Source organism: Dicentrarchus labrax, unplaced genomic scaffold, assembly GCF_905237075.1.
Source record: "Dicentrarchus labrax unplaced genomic scaffold, dlabrax2021, whole genome shotgun sequence".
Lineage (NCBI taxonomy): Eukaryota > Metazoa > Chordata > Actinopteri > Moronidae > Dicentrarchus > Dicentrarchus labrax.
In genome coordinates, this window is record NW_026136721.1 from 5,108,863 (window position 1) to 5,131,653 (window position 22,791).

At 38.1% G+C, this 22,791-nt stretch overlaps 1 protein-coding gene across 5 annotated transcripts in view; it reads right to left on the reverse strand.

The window, feature by feature from the left end:
* Positions 1–301: 301 nt before the first annotated feature.
* LOC127355469 (glutamate receptor 2-like) overlaps positions 302–22,791 on the reverse strand; it is a 105,064-nt gene continuing 82,574 nt past the window's right edge. For 2 of the 5 annotated variants that reach the window (XM_051386392.1, XM_051386390.1), the window contains exons 18-20: positions 20,385–20,519; positions 10,210–10,385; positions 4,711–4,833 (exon numbers count right to left, since the gene is read on the reverse strand). In XM_051386392.1, the coding sequence (XP_051242352.1) occupies positions 10,215–10,385; positions 20,385–20,519 (306 nt within the window). In that variant the 3' untranslated portion in view covers positions 4,711–4,833; positions 10,210–10,214. Of the gene's footprint in view, positions 4,834–10,209; positions 10,386–20,384; positions 20,520–22,103; positions 22,219–22,791 lie in introns of all 5 variants that reach the window. The other 3 variants (XM_051386394.1, XM_051386393.1, XM_051386391.1) reach the window with 3 other exon arrangements.

Consider the following 22,791-nt stretch of genomic DNA (forward strand, 5'->3'; position numbering starts at 1 on the left):
TTAGCATTAGAATTTCCGAAAGGTTTTGCAACTACATACAAATGGATGGTTCTACTCCACAATAATGTAAAGTTGTAAAAGACAATGGAATGTAAGTCAGATAAGACATTACTATTCTCTTAAGTAGTCCATTATATTCAAATGTTATAATCGAACGTTATCGTTCAATTAGATTGTGTGGACCTATAATTACAGCCATTTGTCACTGATTAACTTCATTATTAATGCTAATCAATATGTTAGTATCGTCTGTGTTGTGTATTTGTAGTGACATACTTAAAAAGAAGCACCGGACAGAGAATAACATTTCATATTACTTTACTGTGTTCATGCATTTCACACCTTGAAATGCATGAACAATCTGTTGTGTTCTCTTTTCAAGTAGACAGCAGATACATAGTGCCACCTATTGGCCAGGAATAGGATTAGCTTTCAACAAGTGGGGTAATATCAAAATGCTTTCAAAACATCAAACTTCACCTAGAACAAAAAGTACAGTCCCTCTGTGTGTTTTTTTATGAACAAACCTTTGAGGGCATACATGTCTAATAGATACTGAAAATGGTAACGTGCCAAATCCAATACTCAGTTGTATCTGTTGAAAAGCAACTTACAAGATTTGGTCAAAATTGATGAGTTTAATACAAATTAGTTATACAAGAGGTGAAGTGAACAGAAATAATTTTCACATTTCTCTTACTGGTTGACATGTTTGGGAGCCATCATAACTTGACTGATTGAGTGATTGATTACTTGATTATAACACCAGGAAAATGTCATGGTAATTACCATAGGTGGTCATTGCAAAAAATGATATGAGTCAACAAGGAAAATGAAAGCAGCTTCACTTTACCTTAACATCTTGGGCATTTATCATGTTGTGGGAGAAGCTTTTTAGCTAACCAACAAGCTTCTAACTAGCAGCACAAATAACAGCATCCTGGTGAAAGAAAATAGCGGAGGTGAATTATTAAAAGCATACACTATACATAACAAGAACCACATTTATACTGCAATTAATACTGTTAATATTATTCATATTACTATCATTATTAAACACTAAACTACAGCCAGGCACATAGCTTCAGGCTGACAAGTTCATCTGAAAGAAAAAACTCAAAGTGACATGCAAACGTTCTCTTCATCGTCCTCGTTTCCATTCTTCATGTCTTTCTTTCCATCATCAGTGCAGTATATTTATTAAAAGTAAGGTTTTTGTTCACAGTTTTTTGTCCACCTCACAACAGTGAGAGCTCCTGTTGGCTCAGGTTTCAGTATCAGCAGCTGCCATTGGCTGAGCATGGAGAGCTCTGGTTGGTTCTCAGTCTGTTTGGCACATCATCCAGTTGGCTTCAGACTCTGGTGATAAAACCTGCATGTGCGCGTGCAAATGTTAGGGTAGAAGTGTGTTCTGCATGTTATAAAGTATGTCATAATGTGTACTGATGTACTGTACAGGTGATTAGTGTCTATGTTGCTGTAATGATCTGCTGACCTATGAGAGGAATGGGCCTTATTTCTCATATATATTTGAACTACTATATTTTTATGAAAATAGGGCACTCTACAACTAATTAAGTCCTCCTCAGCGTTGTATAATGTTATTCTGTGGCACTGGAGTAGCATTGTTAAGTCTGAGATAATAACCCTGACAATGTGGATAAAAATGGCAGGGAGAAAGAGAGAGAGAGGACAGTCCACCAGGTTCCAGAGATCAACAGTAACAGTCGTATTGGTTTGAAAAAATCCAGGTTATTCTAAAGCTTTTCAAACTGAGATATCCCAACCACTGTTGAAAAGTATTAGATTATGTTTTTTGATGAGGCTACACATTTATAACACAAAATCTGTTTCAAACTAGGGGCATATATAGAGTTTGATAGATGCAGGCATTTTTTCCAGCCAGGAAGGGTCAATGGAAACCATACTAATTAAACTACGGGAACTGTAGGATTCTGTGTTTTTGGAACTTGACCCATATTGGGGACTAAAACTCAAGCAGGGTACATGAGTTTCCCAACTTTGTGAAAGTGCAGCACGAAATCAGACAAATTTTCTCCTGTCTTGTATATTTTTAAACTCACGAAATACCTTTCCCCCGGCTCCTTTACTCTTTCAGCTCACGTAAAAGCCTAACCAGGCACAGGGGCTGTAAATTAACTTCAGCTTGACAACCTACATATATTAAATTTCTTGCATAAGTGCATTCAACATCAGTATCTATTTAGGTAGAGCAGTGCAAGTCAAACACATTTAGGTCATGTTCCTAAAAGATTAGTGAGGAGCATATTTAACAAGTCATGTCAATGGAATACATAAACTGCAAACCAAAAGTACTGATTAGCTAATACAGGCACAGTATAAACTTTCAGACAACAGACTTTAAACAGCCATATTGTGTGTATTTGTCGATACAATATCTGTCCCGTCGCCCTTACATTTGCCATGAATTTTTACGTCATGTTTCAAGTTTATTCATTTAACTTACTGCACTAACTAACTGCGTGCAATGGGCTGTGAGTACTACCAGTACACTTCTGAGTAAACTATAATATTGTGGTTGAATATACAATATAGGAACTGAACAGAAACTAACTGAAGTCTGTTGTGATGTTTTCACTTCACTTCTGTGCGGTTACCATGATTGAATACCTAGGTGGTTTCTCACCCGCAACCACTACCTGGGTAATATATGGGTCCAGTGTTTTTCTTCTGTGTCTGACAATACTCTAGGTAATATCTTCCGAAATGAATGCATTAACTGTAATGCTGTTGTTACCACTGAATAATAAGACAGTTGTTTATTGACTTCACATTATCTATAATTGCTATAATAAACTTTTGCTATACCCTACTGACTATCATATGGTCAAAGTTGTGTGCTTCACAGACAAAACAATAAGTTTGAATGTTAAGATACTGCCTGTAATAAGAGCAAAATGTAAACTAGTAAGTAAAAGTCATTTACAATAATACTTAAGTTAAGACACTATAAAACCTATTAATATGATACTGTACAACTTGTAAGCACAGTAGTGCTACCAAGAACCAAATGCTAACTAATCAAATTAAATACAGTAGATTAAGTACAGTAGCATATTTGTGTCTGAATACAGTTAATGTGTTCTGGATTTAGTTTGGGCATTTAATCTGTGAGTGGTGTAGTAAATTTCATAAAAGCCACTAGATGTAGGATTTTTTAATGTTATGCATTTCAAACTATTGTTTTTTTTATTGTTTTTAGTTGAAAAACTAGTCTCCTCAAATTTACATTTATATACAACTAATTTGCAACAGCAAATACGTTTTGAGGGAAATGCATTGTCGACCAAATGTAATTTTCGGTTACCATAACGAGGAAAATTTGTTAGTTAACATACCTGGCAATTCACAAAAATGCTAATACTGAACTTAACTATTTATTTCTAGTGACTACAGCATTATTCAGCTTTTTAATGGTTATATTTAGGTAAAGACTGGCGTGTTTTAATACAGAAAAAGCAGCACTGATTTGAGACATAAGATTTTTTAATAACATTTAATTGATATCACAGTCTTTCCCTAACCTTAAAAAGTGCCTTTGTTGCCTAAGCACAGGCAGCGATTTCATTGCCATCATAATGTAAAGATGAATTCAATTTAGTAATATATAAACGTAATTTCTAGGAGACACTGGTACAATCTATGTGTTGCTCTCAAACTAGTCAGTGTCCTTAGGTTGCATTTGTTTTTTTGATGCTACCACTAGGTGTCAGAAATGTTGACCAAAGTCTGATGTGTTCAAATGGATTCAAAATAAAGTAATAAAAGTGTAAATATTTAGTTTTTGCCCATCCCTGTGAAGTGCATGTTACCTAATACAGTACTAGTGGTTTTGTTTATGTTCTTTTGTACAAGTGTTTGTCTGTCTGTCTGTCTGTTGTGTGTGTGTGTGTGTGTGTGTGTGTGTGTGTGTGTGTGTGTGTGTGTGTGTGTGTGTGTGTGTGTGTGTGTGTGTGTGTGTGTTTGTGTGCGTGTGCCAGTCCATGCATCTCTTGGGTCTGGTAAAAGACTCTTCTAATCAGGGATTTTCAGGCAGAAATAAGGAAATCAATTAGGAACAATAACATCATTATCATTATATTCTATCACACAATTACTATTGTTTTATTATTTCATGGATGTGATTTTTCAGGACGACTGTTTTTGTTCATAGCTCTTGCACTCACTTTAACAAAGACTGCTTACAGTAGTTACACAATTCCTAATCACATCCCTGATTAATGTTATTGCATTAGGTCAGCATCACTATTGTCCTTATTTTCTATACAAGAAGAGCCTCCATGGCAAAAATCTAAGAAACAATGATGTGTTTGTTTAGAAAACTGTCAACTGTGCTTGATTGTTTTTTATGAATTTGTAAATCACCAGCCATCTTTCTCACTGAGTGTCAAGTGATTCACTTTGTAGGTGGGCAGATCTTTGCTGAAGCCTGGCAGCCAAGTGGTAAGAGGACAACATCTATCCAGTCTATCTAGGTACGATGTTAAAAAGAAAGAGTCCTCAAAGAGATATGATTGACTAAGCTCCAGATTGAAAATCGGGGAAGATCACCCACGGTGAGTGGCCACCAAACAAGATGACAAACATTTCCATTCACTTTCAGTGGGGAAGGGAGGATGTGTCTCCATTTGCTATAAGGCACTGGCTCGGGCGTGGTCAGGAAAGATCAGTCATGCCGAGGCTCATGGGTAATCCTGGACGGAGGTAAGCCACCGGGACACGGCCATTCTCACTGGTTGATCCTGTGATGGATAGACGAGCTTTGGAGCGCATTGCATCTGTGAACTTCATCTGTACAAGGGAAAACATTTTTACCATGTTTTAATCATTAACACCAAAAACCAAACTACATAGACAGCTGCTTCTGGTAGACTACCTGAAAATGAACTTTGAAGGATTGGCTCATTATTTTGGGAAATATGCTTATTTGCTTTGTTTCCATAATTTATATGAAAAGATTGACATCAGTCTCATTTCTGGCAGAAAAGTTATTTGACTATTTATCCATCTATCCAACACCTCTGTGTACTGTCTGTGGTTATATAATAGATTGCCAGATACAGTCCACACACACAGGGGAAGATAAATAGATTATTATATTAGGTTGTAGATGTGATGTAAAAGTATTTCCATCCAGCGAACTGATAAAACTGAAACTACATGTTCTACATGCGAAATAAGACATCTATAAGCTAAGCTTCTTTTCCTGACAATTCTGCTCTAGATTTCTATCTTTTAAAAAAAGGAAATTGCAATCGGTATATACGATAAAAAACAAAGAAACTATTTACAGATTGACAAAGTTGCACATATTCACTGTGGCCAGCTGTTGAAATAGTTCCAGTGTGCAACGCCTCCCCTAATACCACAAATTGCTGTTTTTATATTTCTTTTTATGTGCGTGTTAAACAAATTAAATACATTAATTATGTAAATTAGTGAGCTTTTTCATTGCAGGTAAGCTTATTATTCTCTCTGCTTCCAGTCTTTATATTTAGGCTAACCATGTCTTGACTCTGACTCTGTACTTCACACACAGATGTGCGTTTTATATCCATCTCAGTCTCAAAAAGACGGCACAAAAGCACATTTCCTAAAATGTTCAACTATACCTTGAAATGATGAGCAACCCAATGCAATAAAAAATAAGACATGTGGTGCAAGACTGTAATGTAATATAGAAATTAAACTCACTTTGATGAGCATTCAAAATATGGTATGCACTTTCATTATCGGTAAAATACAAAGAAAGGAATGTCTTTCTATATATATATATATATATATATATATATATATATATATATATATATATATATATATATATGTCTGCCCTTCACATATCTGGAGAAGTGTACACACTTGGTGGGTCTATTGCTTAGGACCCAAGGGAGTGCAGTGTTCTGTGGAAGCTCTTCACACCTACAGGAAATACTTGTTATAAAAGTTTTGTCTTTTGCTAAACTTCAAATCTAGCTGTTAGCAACGACAGCAGCCAGTTAATTTTCTATTGAGAGAAAACTTAATAGTAGTTAGTTAATGTGTTATTATGTAAAATGTAATTTTTATATCCAATCCCATCCATAATTGTGTTCTGGGCAACACAATTCAATGGCCCTGACTGCTCAATATGGGAATATATGTCACTTGAAGTAAGTACTGCAGTGTGTGTGACATCAGAATTTAACAACTGTGACATCAAATCTTTGTTGCAGACCACCTTTGCTGATGCTAACATGCCTAAAGATAGCCATGTAAAGTTGGAGCAGATGTGTGAGGCAAATCACTGTCCACATGCAGCTGAGTCAGACACAGCATGACATGCATGCGTAGTTCAAGACTGGGCAAGCCACAGCCCTGCATGGGACAAGGCGCCACCAGGGATGTGAGTGGAGCGTTGGGCAATCAACGACGACAGAGCAATCTGGAAGCTGGCTGTCACTGTTCACCTCAGAGGAGGAAGACTTCAGACAATTGATACTATGCATTCAGCATATCAGCCATTATCATATGTACTTTTACTGGATTGCGGTCCCTAGAGGTACCACACTGAGCTGGTAAGAATCACACCTAGAAAATAATTCTGCAGCGCATATTCTGAATGTGTCTTGGGGAATGTAAACAACAGCAACAACATAGTGACAATACTTAATCTTCACATACGAATGAGTTTCCATCCACTTTAACTGTATTTGAGCACCAAGGTAAACACAGAGTCTGCCTTCTCTTGTCCTGCGCCCTGCTTGATCCAAATGATGGAGCAGGTCTTTGTAAAGATGTGGGGACAACAATGAAGCTAAAATTCATTTTCATTCGTCATTATTTGGAGCTGGAGTTGGTGCTGCTGTATCAGAAAAAAATAACACCCGGACTTACATCAGTGTGATAAGAACTGCCTAAAATAAAAATATTTAGGAAAAAGGCCCATGCTAACATGGAGGCAAGAGACTTATGACCTATACTGCCGTCAGCCACCAGTGGGTGAACCAGATGTTTTGGCTTCATGGTTGTACACCTCCCCATAATTGGCTTAAATTCAATAAAATTTTATTTCTATAATGCCAAATCCTAACAGGGTTATCTCAGGATACTTTTCAAATAGAGCAGTTCCAGACCACACAACTTTACACTGAGCAAGAACTTCAGCCTCCCTGAGCCTGATCAGTTTTCTGATGACTCTGCTGTGGTTGGATGTATCAATCAGCAAGGGTGATAAGACTGAGTACAGGGCCATGGTGGGTAACTTTGTCACATGGTGTGAGCAGAACCATCTCCAGCTCAATAAAGAAAAAGGTGCTGGTTGTGAATCTTAGGAAGGCCAAGGACCACTGACCCCTGTTTCCAACAAGGGAGGGCCAGAGCATCTCTATTTTCTGAGGAGGCTGAGGTTCTTCAACATCTGCCAGACAATGCTGAGGATATTTTATGATTCTGTGGTGACCGGGGCTATCCTATTTGTGTTTGTCTGCTGGGGAAGCAGGTTGACAGACTCAACCAACTTATCCGCATTTTCTTTTGATGTTTTTGTATTCTTGCTCAAGATGAAAAGAAAAAAAGATTTCCATTTTCAGCTATATAAAGAGGTGTTCCATGCCAAACGTGCATTGTTTGGCACATCTTTAGGCCCACTGACAAAATCTTTTGGCCCAGTGTATGACCCATACCTGGGGAACCAACTGGTACCAACCAGAAGGTTTATGAGGTTGCACTTCATGCAGTCTTGTGTAGGTATATGTAGTCTTGGCTAGGTGGATATAGTCATATACCATCACGGTGCTGGAGTAAGATTGTTCCAGTATGTACTAGTTGCATTACCTTGAAATTATATGAAGCTAACTGGGTGCCAGAATCATGCACTGACAAAGCATGGAGATCATCCACTTTCTTTAAGGAACACCAAGCAAGGAGAAGTCCAGTCTTGTATGAAAAAAACCTACAAAGGACCTCAAGCAACAATGTGAAGGAATACTGGACTTACATTATGTGTTATGTTCCCAGTGGGAATTCTCTCTTGAGGTAAACAGATCAACAAATGCTCTGCCCATATATTCAATATTTGAGCAACCAGCAGCTGATGTTACCTGCACTGTCTTATAGAGAGACACTCAGGTCAGAAGTCATTGTTTAGAACAACAAATTCCGGCTGTAACAACATTTGTTCACCTCTGAAGGAAGAACCACCTGAAATTGTAACTGATAACCCATCGTAACTGTTTCTCTTTCTACACATGCTTAACCTTTGCATGCACATCACTCTGGGAACCGACTGGAAGCTGACTGACTGCACAGAAAGGAGAAAAGCTACAGCCCTATGGTGAGCATCTATGAACTGAAAGGGAATTGTGTTAGTAGTCTGTGGTGATCCCAAGCGCCAACCTGGCTGGCAAATGAAGCCAACATGGAAGTAACATAAACTGCAGTTCCTCTATTAGCCAATTGGCTACAGTAATGAGAGATTGCCCTAAGGTGCTATATTAAAATGAAACTTGTAAAAAGATGTTACACAAAATGGTTTAAAAATGGTTTTGGCTTGCCACTGCCAAGGACAAGGGCAGACTGCAGCATATCATTTGATCTGCTGAGAAGGTGATCGGCTGCAATCTGCCAGCCCTCCAGGACCTGTACGCATCGAGGACACTGAGGCGTGCAGGCAAGATTGTGGCTGACCTCTCCCACCCCGGACATAAGCTCTTTGAAACACTTCCCTCTGGTAGGAGGCTGAGGTCAATCAGGACCAAAACCTCACACCAAAAAAACGTCTCTTCTTTACGTCTGCAACTGGCCTCATTAACAAACCTAATTCTGATTCTGAATTCTGATTCTGATTCTAGAGCGTAAGAACTGAGCAATGACTGTGGTGACTGACACAGGTCATTAGTCTTTTAGGTGTAAATAGAGGTGTGTTCAATCAGGCCATAAAAGACGTGTGATATACCCTACTGTATGTGTTGCACTGAGTAAATTGACTGAAAGATGCTATTTACCACTGTAACACAGTCGTATTACACTTAAGTTTGTTCTACAAAGGTGTCCAGTATTTGATTATGCTACCATCTTTTAAATTAAATCTAAGATGAAACATGGGAGTGAGTGGCCAATGAGTCAGTCAATAAAGAGGATGATTGGCTATAAAGTAAGTAAGGAGTAGGATAAACAAGGATAACACTGAGGATCAGGGAAGGAAAAAAGTAAAAAGGGAAACCTTGAGATGGGTGAAAACACGAAGAAGGAAGAAGAGGACTGGAAATAAAGAAGGAGAAGAGGGCAGAGGAGAGAGGGTAGGATGGGTGGTAAAGAGAAAAGGTAAGAAATAAGGGATAGAGGAAGTGAGCAAGCTGTTGGGTAAAGATTGTACAATGGAAAGGAGTATCACAGCCACATACAGTTTTGACCAGATACCTTGTAAGCAGTTTTTACACTCTATGTGGTCTCATTTTTTTGTTGAGAACAGCTGCATTCACATCATGCCCTGAATGTACAGTAAATCATACCACTCAGCTATGCAAGCCAACCACCAATGGCAATGTTTGTCTCATTACTGTGATGATTTTAAGAAGCAAATATAAGACAAGTACATGCATTTTAATAAAATCATTTTCACTTTCACAGTTTATATTGAGCTTTATCTTTGTAAGAAACGGAAAACATAAGCACTGGGCTGATAAGGGTCTCTTTTGGTGTAAACATTACATAAAATGTTTGCCCTATTGCAAACCTGCATGATTATGGCTATAAGAATGGCCTGTACTATAATAACTAAATTCACATCTCTTGTGCTGTTTCTCTTTTAAATACAAATACTGTTTTCATTCACTATCTTGCTTTAGTTTGCTAAAGTAACTGCCACTGAAACTAAACTCTTCCTGGAGATGTTTCACATTAACATTAGCAGAAAAGAGAAGCATTTGAGTCACTGGAAGACACAAGAAAATTAATTTATGGTAGCTTAACAGCGAAGAAAATGTTTTAAAAAGTTAATATTTCAGTCAATGAGGCCCAATGATAATGCAATTTGCCATTGAAGCTGCCATGCACCACCATAACATGAATACAGCTGTTTGGAGTTGTGTTTGATGGTATGTATTAATGCCAATTAAAAGTTAATTGTCTAAACATTGTCTATGACTGTGAGGTGAGGAAAGTTTTAGCCATCAATCATCACTCTCCTACCCGTGTTAGATCTTGACGCTCTCAATGCCGTAAACGTTGTAGCCCTCTTTATAGGTGGCGTAGTTTGGCTGGTGGCTGGGGGACAGCAGGTTGAAGTTGGGGGCTTGTTGAGGAGAAGACAGAGTGTGTGTGTAGTTTCCTGTGTGCTGAGGGGACGGCAAGGTGTTGGCTGCCACCTTTATAACAAAAATAAAGTCATTGTTATTGCTATACCCATTAGACTACTACTATTACTGATTCACGTAACAACATTTTGAGTACTGACAGCACCAAAAATGGAAAATTGAAAAAGCAATAGGATTTTTGCACTACAATAGAGATATTTGCCTTACTTTCAGTAAAAACAAGGGAAATAAACTGTGATAAAAATATGTATAATATGTGAGTTTTCATTCTTAGCCAGACTAATTATGAATGAGACTAAAAATAATAAGCAGAAAAAGGAAAGACAAAGAACATGAAAAAGCAGTATATTGACTCGAGAAAATGTTATTAAAATTTGTAATGTTTGCTTACTAGATTCTACATCCTCGGAGCCAGTTTTGCAGTCTGCAGTAAGTATCTTTACCACCAGGCCACTACATTTAGCCTTGCAGGTGGCTGGCTCACACAGGAGAGGCTCCATGTAACTTCTTTGGGTTGAGACTGACTGGGCCTGATAGACACAGACCTCACTACCAGGCGCTCACCACAAATAAAGGTTGCAGTCCCCATATTCTGGATAAGGTTATTTTAATCCATAAATGCACATTTTGAAGTGAACTGTTTTAAATCAGTAGCAAATTGCCATGTGAGATCCGACCAGCAGGCTTGCGTAGTAATGGATTACTGGATGAAATCCATTTTAGTTACAGTAAATAAAAGACATAATCAGATTACAGTTACATTTAGTAAAAAAGGGGATTATTTATCAGGATTACACTTCTAAAATACATTTACTTACATACATTACTAGAACATTACATTGTTCTGTTATATTATAGAATACACTATATACATATTATATATATATATATATATATACACATATATTGTGTGTAATAATACTTCTTATTGACATTTCTATTCTCTTGGGTTTATCTTTAAAAGCGACCCTCCCAACCCTGATTATCAGTGGCGACTGCTCCCAACACCACAGCTCCCAGGAATAAAAGGGCACACAAAATCCTCCACCACAAAAAATGTGATGATTCAAGGGAAGTTCATAGTGTATTGTGAGCCAAAAATCACGACTTTGTATGTTGTGTATGTATGTGGTTTGTGTGGAGTAGAGTTACACATCCTCCACAATTCATTCCTCCAGTTGTTTAAATAAAGGGTTTCTGTCCACAGAAATACTAGAGGGGTTTTAGATTGTTCACACTGTCTGCCTTCTGTTGCACTTATGGATAAGATGTTCCTGTATTGATCCCCCATAGGAAAAATTCAAGTTAGGCACAGGTTAGTTAGGTATAGGATAATGATCAATTTCATTGTTGACTGCAGTATATCACATCATCATTCATTATACTGCTTTCATGGCATCTGAAGGAGATGCCTTGAACTGATGAAACAAGAAGGTTCCATAATTTCCTGTCAACTCCAAAACAATGGAAAAAATAACTGTGGGGTGAATTCACAAAAGGATTGTGTGGCTTTTGTGGCTGCTAAACCTGCTCTGCCTGTACAATAAAATTCAATTCAATCATAAATCAATTTTAAATACACATCTGTGTCTAATATCTACTCTTAACATTTGCATACGTTAAATTGTGCACAGCAAGACTTATTCACCCTTTCATAATGTTCTTATAATGTGGGAATCAAACTGAATTTCCCTGTATTATCATATTGTCATAAATGTATAACTGTCAAATTCCTCTAGACAAATATATACTGAACATTCAGTTCAACAGCTGCTGTCACTGTTACTACGAGTAACCAGAGACGCATTGGGCTAAAAGTCACCAGGGTCAGGGTGCCTTTTTTTTAGGTGGCAGGAGTGGAGGTCATCCTCAACATTTCTCGTATTCTGTTTTCAGAATGATGAGACAGTTGCAGCTATCATTTGCATCTGTATCCCCTAGCATAATGGTATCATACAGCTTACACAGTTTAAGCTAAAATTTTAATTAAAAACTGTTTACCTATTGGATAACATATATGCCAATACCAACTTGATTTTCCCAAATGCACTGTACATGTATTCTATTATCTTAACTGGCTTGAAAAATAGTGCATATAGCTGTTTTAAATAGAAAAAGAATGTTTCTGTCTTTCCTCACTAACTGTGTCTTTGTCTGTCCCTTTAGAACAGTCACCCACCCAAAACCCCATAGAGACTGTGTCTGTCCCCCGACCACCTAAATTATTTAAAGAAATAAAAACAAGAGGAGTTCAACATAAAAATCTAATAAAAATTAAAACCAACTCCTCAGTAGCACAAAATAAGAGAATGAAATGTGGGCTGTTAAATATCAGGTCACTGTCCTCTAAAGCTGTTTTAGTGAACGAATTAATATCCGATTATGATATTGATTTACTTTGTCTTACTGAGACCTGGTTGTCCCACGAGGAGTATGTTAGCCTAAATGAATCCACCCCCCCAGTCATATTAATACTCACATTCCTCGAGGCACTGGCCGAGGAGGTGGAGTGGCAGCCATATATGATTCGAGCGTTTTAATGGACCCTAAACCTAAACTAAATTATAATTCATTTGAAAGCCTTGTCTTTTTCACCCAAACTGGAAAACACTGCAGCCAGTTCTATTTGTTATAGTGTACCGCGCTCCTGGACCGTACTCTGACTTTATATCTGAATTTTCAGAGTTTCTATCAAGTTTAGTCCTTAAATCAGATAAAGTAATTATTGTAGGTGATTTTAATATTCATGTGGATGTTGACAATGACAGCCTTAGTAATGCATTTATATCATTAATAGACTCAATTGGCTTCTGTCAGAGTGTAAATAAACCAACTCATTGTTTTAATCACACTCTTGACCTTGTTTTATCATATGGCATTGATATTGAACATTTAATAGTCTTCCCACATAATCCTTTCCTATCTGACCATTATTTAATAACTTTTGAATTCATACTATTAGATTATAAGCCATTAGGCAAAACTTCCTACAGCAGATGTCTATCTGACAGTGCTGTAGCTAAATTTAAGGAGGAGATTCCTTCAGTGTTTAATTCAATGCCATGTCTGAATTTAACAGAGTCCTATAACGACTTTAGTCCTTCTGAAATTGATAATCTTGTCGATAGTGCTACAGGCTCACTACGATCAACATTAGACTCTATCGCTCCTATAAAAAGGAAATTATTAAAACATAGGAGACTAGCACCTTGGTATAACCACCAAACCCGCCAGTTAAAACAAATAGCTAGAAAATCTGAAAGGAAATGGCGCTCTTCCAAATTATCAGAATATCGCTCAATTTGGCAAGATAATCTTAAAACCTATAGAAAGGCCCTCCGTAATCCCAGAGGAGCCTATTACTCAGCACTAATAGAAGAAAATAAGAATAACCCTAGGTTCCTCTTCAGCACTGTAGCCAGGCTGACAGAGAGTCACAGCTCTATTGAGCCACATATCCCCATAAACTTAAGTAGCAATGACTTCATGAGCTTCTTCTATAATAAAATTATTACTATTAGAGAAAAAAATTTATCACCAACTGCCATCAACAGTTATCAGTGGCTCTCCAAGTTCAGGGACTTCTGTCAATGTAAACTTAGATATATATTTAGACTGTTTTTCTGCTATCGATCTTCATCAGTTAACTTCAATCATTTCTTCATCGAAGCCATCAACCTGTCTATTAGACCCGATCCCAACTAGGATGCTTAAAGAAGTTGTTCCCTTAATTGGCACTTCTTTACTGGATATGATTAATCTTTCTTTATTATCAGGATATGTACCACAGTCCTTTAAAGTAGCTGTAATTAAACCCCTTCTTAAAAAGTCCACTCTTGACCCAGGGGTTTTAGCCAACTATAGACCGATTTCTAACCTCCCCTTCCTCTCTAAGATTCTGGAGAAAGTAGTCGCCAAAGAGTTGTGTGACTTTCTACATAACAATAGTTTATTTGAGGATTTTCAGTCAGGATTTAGAGTTCATCATAGCACAGAGACAGCTCTGGTTAAAGTTAATAATGACCTTCTGACTGCTTCTGACAATGGACTTGTCTCTGTACTTGTATTATTAGATCTTAGTGCTGCATTTGACACCATTTACCATGATATTCTTTTACAGAGACTTGAGCATCAAATTGGCATTAAAGGAACTGCCCTAAGCTGGTTTAAGTCATACTTATCAAATCGTTCTCAGTTTGTACATGTTAACGATGAATCCTCCATAAATACTAAAGTTAGTCATGGAGTTCCACAAGGTTCTGTACTTGGACCAATACTATTTACTTTATATATGCTCCCTTTAGGCAACATTATTAGGAATCACTCCATTAACTTTCACTGTTATGCAGATGACACGCAGTTATATCTATCAATCAAACCCAATGAAATTAATCAATTATCTAAATTACAAACATGTCTTACGGACATAAAATCCTGGATGACCTGCAATTTTCTGATGTTAAACTCAGAAAAAAACGAAATTCTTGTTCTTGGCCCCAAAAACCTTAGAGACTCATTGTCTAAAGATATAGTCACTCTAGATGGCATTAACTTGGCCTCTAGCACCACTGTCAGGAATCTTGGAGTTATCTTTGATCAGGATTTGTCATTTAACTCCCACATAAAGCAGACCTCCTTCTTTCATTTACGTAATATTAGAAAAATTAGACACATACTATCACAGACAGATGCAGAAAAACTAATCCATGCATTTGTTACTTCAAGGCTGGATTACTGCAACTCTTTATTATCAGGTTGCCCCAATAAGTCCATTAAAACGCTCCAATTAATTCAGAACGCTGCAGCACGAGTACTGACAGGAACTAGAAAAAGAGATCACATCTCTCCTGTACTAGCTTCTCTGCATTGGCTCCCTGTAAAATGTAGAATAGAATTTAAAATCCTCCTCCTCACCTATAAAGCTCTTCATGGTCAGGCTCCTTCATATCTTAAAGAGCTCATAGTACCCTATTACCCCTCTAGAACACTACGTTCTCTGAATGCTGGGCTACTTGTGGTTCCTATAGTCTCTAAAAGTAGAACAGGAGCCAGAGCCTTCAGTTACCAAGCTCCTCTCTTGTGGAACTAGCTTCCAGTTGTGGTTCGGGAGGCAGACACCCTCACCACATTCAAGAGTAGGCTTAAGACATTCCTCTTTGATAAAGCTTATAGTTAGGGCTGGATCAGGTGAGTCCTGAACCATCCCTTAGTTATGCTGCTATAGGCCTAGACTATCGGGGGATTTCCCATGGTGCACTGAGCTACTCTCTTCCTCTCTCTTTCTGCACTCATTCATGTCCCTTTAATGCATGTTACTAACTCCACTTCTTCCCCGGAGTTCTTGTGCTTTCTCGTCTCGCAGGTTCTCATGGATCCTGGTGGAGCCTCCTGCCATGGTCCTGCTTGACTGCCATTGCCAATACTGTTGTTGCTGTGCACCTGTCTGTCTGTCGCTCTCTCTGTCTCTCTCTCTCTCTCTCTCTCTCTCTCTCTCTCTCTCTCACCCCAACTGGTCGAGACAGACGACCACCCACCTAGAGCCGGAGGATCTGTCCTAGGTTTCTGCCTTTTAACAGACAGTTTTTCCTTGCCCTTGTCGCCAAGTGCTTGCTCATGGTGGTACTGTTGGGTCTCTGTAATTAATGTTAAAGAGTTCGGTCTAGACCTGCTCTATTTGAAAAGTGTCCTGAGATAACTTCTGTTATGAATTGGCGCTATACAAATAAAATTGAATTGAATTGAATTGAATTGTCCCCCAATCTATCCATCTTTTAGATTACAATTAAGGTTTACACAGGCTTGCCACAATATTCGCTCATGGCCACTTTCTGTAACTACTGCCCAGCTTACAAACTTCTGTTTTTTACAGGCTGTAAACTGGCTTACAAGTGGGCTAGTTCTTGCAAAGCCTGCCTCCGCAGAGCACTGACTTGCACCAATATAGGAGAGTTTCTATACCTTCTTAAACATCAGATTTGGAGCGTGCCTCCTTGACACTGACACCTGAGAACAACCCACCACTGAACAAACTGAAAATGGTACTTGATTCTAAATCTTGCACTGGAAGGAATGGCGACATGTTTGAGGAAATTTCCATATTTCCTCAAACAACATCCACCTGTAGAGTGCTACTCTACTACAATGGATATCAAACATGGAAGACATAAACCCGTGAATGGAAAAAAAATGGAGTGCATGAAGTGCGACAAGAGACTGGAAACACTGTGGACACGTGTGGAGGACCTCAAAAACAAAAGCCGGAGGAATAATGTCAGAATTGTGGGACTGAAAGAAGGAAAGGAAGAGAGGGGCAAAGTGACTCAGTATGTGGAGAAGATTCTTCCTCAAGGGCTTGATCTTTCTGGCAACAAGTTTGAAATTCAACACACCCACCGATCTCGCTCCCATCTTGGTCCCAAATGAGCCTCCCCGGACCATAATGTTCATCGGTCCAGGACAAGGTCAAGGAGAAATGCGGAGTTAAATGTTAGCTGTCTTTCTATGAGGATCTGACCAGAGAGCTAGCAGAGAAAAGAAAGGCATTCTGTGTTCCTTTACTCTGGGTTATGTTCTTTTTGTTCATGTTTGACCTTTGCACTAAGACGGTATATTTGAGTAGTTTAACAGCTGTTTTGTTACTATTACTGACATGATGTGCACATTGCAGTAACATACCCAGGTTTATAGATGATGGCTAACGGGTGTATTAATATGATATCATGGAACATAGATGGATGTGAGAACAATAACAGAGGAACATTCTGGCATATTTGAAATCCAAATCCAAACATAGCATTTATTCAGGATTCTCATATATAACAGTGAAGAGGCAGTGAAATTTAAAAAAAGCTGGGTAGTTTTTCATATCTCATATAAATAAAACGGGGTGATGATTCTCATCAATAAAATTATTGTTATGCTAAAACAACACAATGACAGGGAAAGTAGACTTAGTAGGACTGTGTTATGCAACCTATATGCACATATAAGAAGGAAAATTTCATGATATGAATAAAGTGATTGGAAATATGGAGGGTCAAGTTATACTGGCAGGGGATTTCAACTAGGTAATAAATGGGATGATTGTAAACCCGGTGGAAAATCTTAACCCAGGGATAGAACTGCAATACAGATGTTGGCAGAGGACTTGAGTTTTACTTTTTACTCTCACTGCCACGAGTCTCATTCCTGGATTTATTTTAAAACTTTAATAGACATGTTGGCCGTGGCACAGTGGAGTTGCATGTTTTGAGTTGAATACAGATCAATTAATACTACACTGCTGTAAAATTAATAATGTAAAATGTATATTTGCTCCACAGAAAAAATATCCTTTGATTGGGAAGCATGTAAGGCATACATAAGAGGGAACATTCTTAAGAGGGGTAATGGGGTAGTAACCTCATCAAGGGAAATCAATAAGGCTTTTTATCATTTAAATAAAGTGTGAGGAGCTGGGGATTGAAGGAACAACCTTCCTATTAGTGGACGACCCGCTCTACCTCTGAGCCATGTCTTGTTATTTAGAGAAAATACTACCAGACATTATGAATGGTGACCAAGTAGGTTTAATTAAAAACATGTCTTCAGTTGTGAAGGGTTATGCATCTTACATATATGAAGGTTATACAATCTATCATTTGAAATGTCTAGATTGGCACACTGGAACACTGGAAGGGAACGGACCCAGAGCTGAGCTGAATCAAAATCAAACAGGAGCTAGTAAGCCCTATCAAACCTTTAGATGTTCTCTCACATTGTTCAACTATTAATAGACATGATCACTCTTCAAACCCTGTACTGTCTCATTCTAAGGAAGTTTGCACAGGATGTGTCGCAGTTCATACAATCATATACCTCTCTCTGGCATAACCCAGCCATACGTATTGGGAAGAAGTCTCTTTACTGGAAGGAATGGCTTATAAAAGCCACCTTGTGGAAAAATATAATTTGAAAATTAAAGGTAATTTTTAGAAGTACTTACAAATAAGAGACCGTATCACTAAGGGCCAATTAATTCAGGGCAATAATCTAGTGATGGAGTTAATGCAGTTGTCTTGTATAGTACACAGGGCAGCTTTGTTCAATAAAAACGTTAACAGATTACAAGAAGATATCTATAAAAATATGAGTATTGTTTGGCCTAGGAGACCTAGAATGTGATTTCAGTGATGAGAAACTCTAAAAATATGATCAAATACCGGGAAATATGTTCGGAAAGGTAGGGGGAAATGTATTGAGTTTAGGTTAATACATGGTTAATAACATGATTTTATTGTACTCCTAAACTCCACAGGATGGGCTTACTGACCAATTTGGAAATTAAAAGTACTAGAATACATAGGGCAGTGGTTAGGTTCAATGGTGCCTCTGTCACTGAGACTGTGTTTAATGGGGGACCAAACAGAAATGCCCAATATATCAAATATGACATTTAGAGTGATCAAGTTCTGGGTGGACATATGATGTGAGCGGCTGTGGCTCAGAGGCAGAGCGGGTCGTCCTCTAATCGGAAGGTTTGTTGGCTTGATCCCCGTCTCCTGCCCCCACATGTCGAGGTATCCTTGAGCAAGATACTGAACCCCGAATTGCTCCCGATGCTGTGCATCAGTGTGTGAATGTGTATGAATGCGTTAGTTTCTGTATGATGGACTTTGCCATCGCTGAGTGAATGTGTATGAAAGGATGAATGTGGCACGTACTGTAAAAACGCTTTGAGTGGTCGGAAGACTAGAAAGGCGCTATACAAGTCCATTTACCATGTTAGCTGGAGTCAAGAATTTTAAGAGGGTATGGGAACGCATTTCTGGGACATTGTAATGATTTGCTTGTACTTTCATAACTGCTAGATGTCTATTATGGTTGTCCTATATGTGTTCATTTATCATAGGCATTTGTACATCTTGTAACCAAATGTCTGTTTATGTATACTTAAATGAATAAAAACTTTAATGACTTAGAAAGCCATCAGAAAACCACATGTTTGTCTGAATATAAAATGTCTGAAAACCACATGTACGAGTGAAAGCTTTATATAAACATTTGAAAACATATGCCTCTTAATTTATTACATGTGAAGTCTGTAATCACATGTGCCAATAAATGTATGACATGTGAAATGCCACAGAAACCAGATGTGCCAGCAAATGCAAAATGTCCATAAAACATGACGCTCCGAATGCCCCACATGTGAAATATTTAAAAACTACATGTTCCTCGAATACATCACGTGTTAAATAGCCGAAAAACATGAATGTATCTCATGTGAAATGTCCATAAACCACGTGCCTTTGACTGCACCACATGTGAAACGTCTGAATGAAAACCACATGTGCCTTGAATGCATCATGAGTAGATAAATACCAAGAATTGTTAAATGTATTCACATAATAATAAGCATCGTATGAATGTTATATCAGAATTCACAGTAAGTAAAAACTCTTTCTATTCTATCTATATATATATATATATATATATATATATATATATATATATATATATATATATATGGTATATATATATATATATATACGGTATATATATAAATACACATAAAACAAAAACATTTAAATAAATAGATAGTTTTGATGGTATTTCTGACATTAAGTCAGCATGGTAAACTGACTTTTTAAAGGGAACAGAAATCTGTGTGGACTGAATAGACTGATTATCTGTATAGCTTATGCACTGCTAACTTAATGCTTCTTGAAAATTAAAGTCGGAATTCTGAAATTAAAGCCAGAATTCAAATTTTTCTTTTTTTCTCAGAACAAATTTTTTTCCACGTGGCCTTAATCCTCTCCTGTACCTCTATGAAGTGTGAATTTAACACATAAAGAAATACTATAATAGACATCACATTAACTACAAAGGTTTTGGCCTTTCTGGTTTTCTCACTGGAAGGCATTTGTTAATTTGCAGACAGTATTTTTAGTGAGAATCACTCATGTAACATATATATCTCCATCTTGAATATAATTATAGTGATATTATTAGTATTAAATATAAGTTAATTAAAATTAAAACTGGTATCTGAAAAGATAACCTTACCTTCATTTTTTTGGCCTCAGCACGGCTCTTGTAGCAGAATTCTACCAGCGCTACCATCATGGCCAGACCCAGGCCTCCAACTAGGATGTAGAAGACTCCTGCTACGTTACTAAGAGACAGAGCGCTGGTTTTCTCCTAGTACATGTACACACACAGGGAAAAGAAGAGTGCAGGCATCCAGAGAAAAGTGTCAGTGGGGTGGTTATGTTAACAGCTAACTCAGTATTTTATCCCTAACCTGTCATCTGCACATAGTTAACTCATAATGAACACATATACACAATAAATACATCTTTAGATTAGGACAGCACAGAGTCACAGTCACCTTGACTAAACCTAACCTGCATAAATACATTTAAACACATTTAAAACCTTCTTGTCCTTTATCAGTTTGTCTGTGTATTAATCAATGTGTGCTCGTGTATCTGCTATTTTCATATATACGTTTTTGTAGATACTGCAGCAGAAAAAGATAATATATTTTCACTGATAACTGTTTCGATCAGCAAGATCTTCAGACATTGAAAAAGTGAGCAAATTACTTAATAAACATCCAGTGCTACTTTCAGGTTCTCAATAATCAGCTCTAACCATCATTTCTACGATGTTTCATAACATTGTAATTGCTGAATATGGCTGCATCCCTAAAAATAGAGCAGTCAATTGGAGAAGTTGTAAATAAGGCATCAACTTCTCCAGATTATCTAAACTACTTTATTTTGAGGTCAAGCACACCTGCAATGTCAGTAATAATCCCTTATAAATTGAAGCAAAACGTGGGTGTAAACTGTCCAAGTCTAACAAAGCCACTGTCTCTTAGTGTCCCCCAAGGTTTGGTGCTTGGTGTTTCAGTGCCTCTTCATCTTCTATAAACTTCCCCTTCCCCCTAAAATTCTGCCATAATATCTCCTTCTGCCTTGATGGCTCCCCTGTTCCTGCTTCCACACAAATCCCCAAGCTTTGTGTAATTTTTGATCAAACCCTCTCCTTCTCTTAATCACTACAAAAACAGTGTTCTTTCATCAAAAAACATTGCCCGTCTTCACCCCTGCCTCTCTGTCTCAGCTGCTGAAACATTAATTCCACACCTTTATCGCCTCACTAATTGACTACTGCAACAGCATTCTGTACAGCACATCCAGCAAACTCCTACTGAATGTACTACAATACATCCGAAACTCAGCTGCTCATCTGCTTACCCACTTCTGCACCAGAGATCACATAATCCCAGTCCTTTAAAACCTTCACCCCCTCCTCCAACCTCTTCACCCCTCTCACCCCTGGTCAGGGCCTACCTATATGTCACAGAACAAAATATTCTCTACGGCTCTAAGCTGTAGGAACCGCTGCTGCTAACTAGTTAGCAGTACTGGGATTTGTTTACATCAGCGTGTGAGCACCTGAGTCGGGCGAGCAGGCAAAGAAGTGGGACTCACCAGCTTCCTAGCGACCACCCCCACCCCACCCGCAAACCACGTCAAATGATTTAATGGTTATGAGAATAAAGAAGTGACATCGCTTGTTTTTCTTATCAGCAATAAAGTTACAGTTTGACAGTTACACCTCCATGCTTTATCTGAGGATGTCCTACACATTGCATACATCTGTAATCAACTCGTACTAACCATACAGTGAAGGATATAGAACCAAGGTTACTATGCATGCTAAGAGTGTGAAGAGACAGTGTGCTTGACTGATCCACAGACATATACAACTAACCTTATTAGTGGAATCCTTGAAGCCACACTCTCCTTTATCGTACCACCACTTGTTTTTCATCTTGTCTAGGGTCCCTTGCTCATTCAGTTTCAATACGGCAAGGTTTACTGGCACTCTTCAATGGGAATAACATAAATAACATCATTATCAATGTTATCTTATGTTATTAGTGGGGCAGCGGTTCTCGTACTCTAATCTCGCAACCAAAGACAGGACCCACTAATGTTTATTATTTGCTTGGCTTTACAATGTGCCACATTATTTAAATTTAAGACCATACTATATATATATGCCAAATTCTAACGTGTGTAGACAATTAAGACTGTTTTTAACATGATTAATTAGACAAAGCTGTTTAAAATTGATATCCAGTGTTGTCAGGGCCCCTCTGTTTGGCCCCTGAGACAGAGAATGAGAGGCACTGCAGTCAAAAGGCAGCAGTATTCTTCCAGGCCAGAGCCATAGATAAAAAGAGTTTGGCCAGGTTGCACAAACTCTTTATCAATAGCCCTTCTCCTGCACTGTTGCTGCCATCTGGTGTGAGGTCAACTGACCCTGAAGCCTGCCTTAACCCTGACCTCCACCAAACAGGGTGCAACACAATTGTGGAAGAAGCAGCACAGACTACAACGCAACCTGCTGGTGGCTCTTATCAGCAGCTTCTTAATCTAGTATCTATATGTAGCAT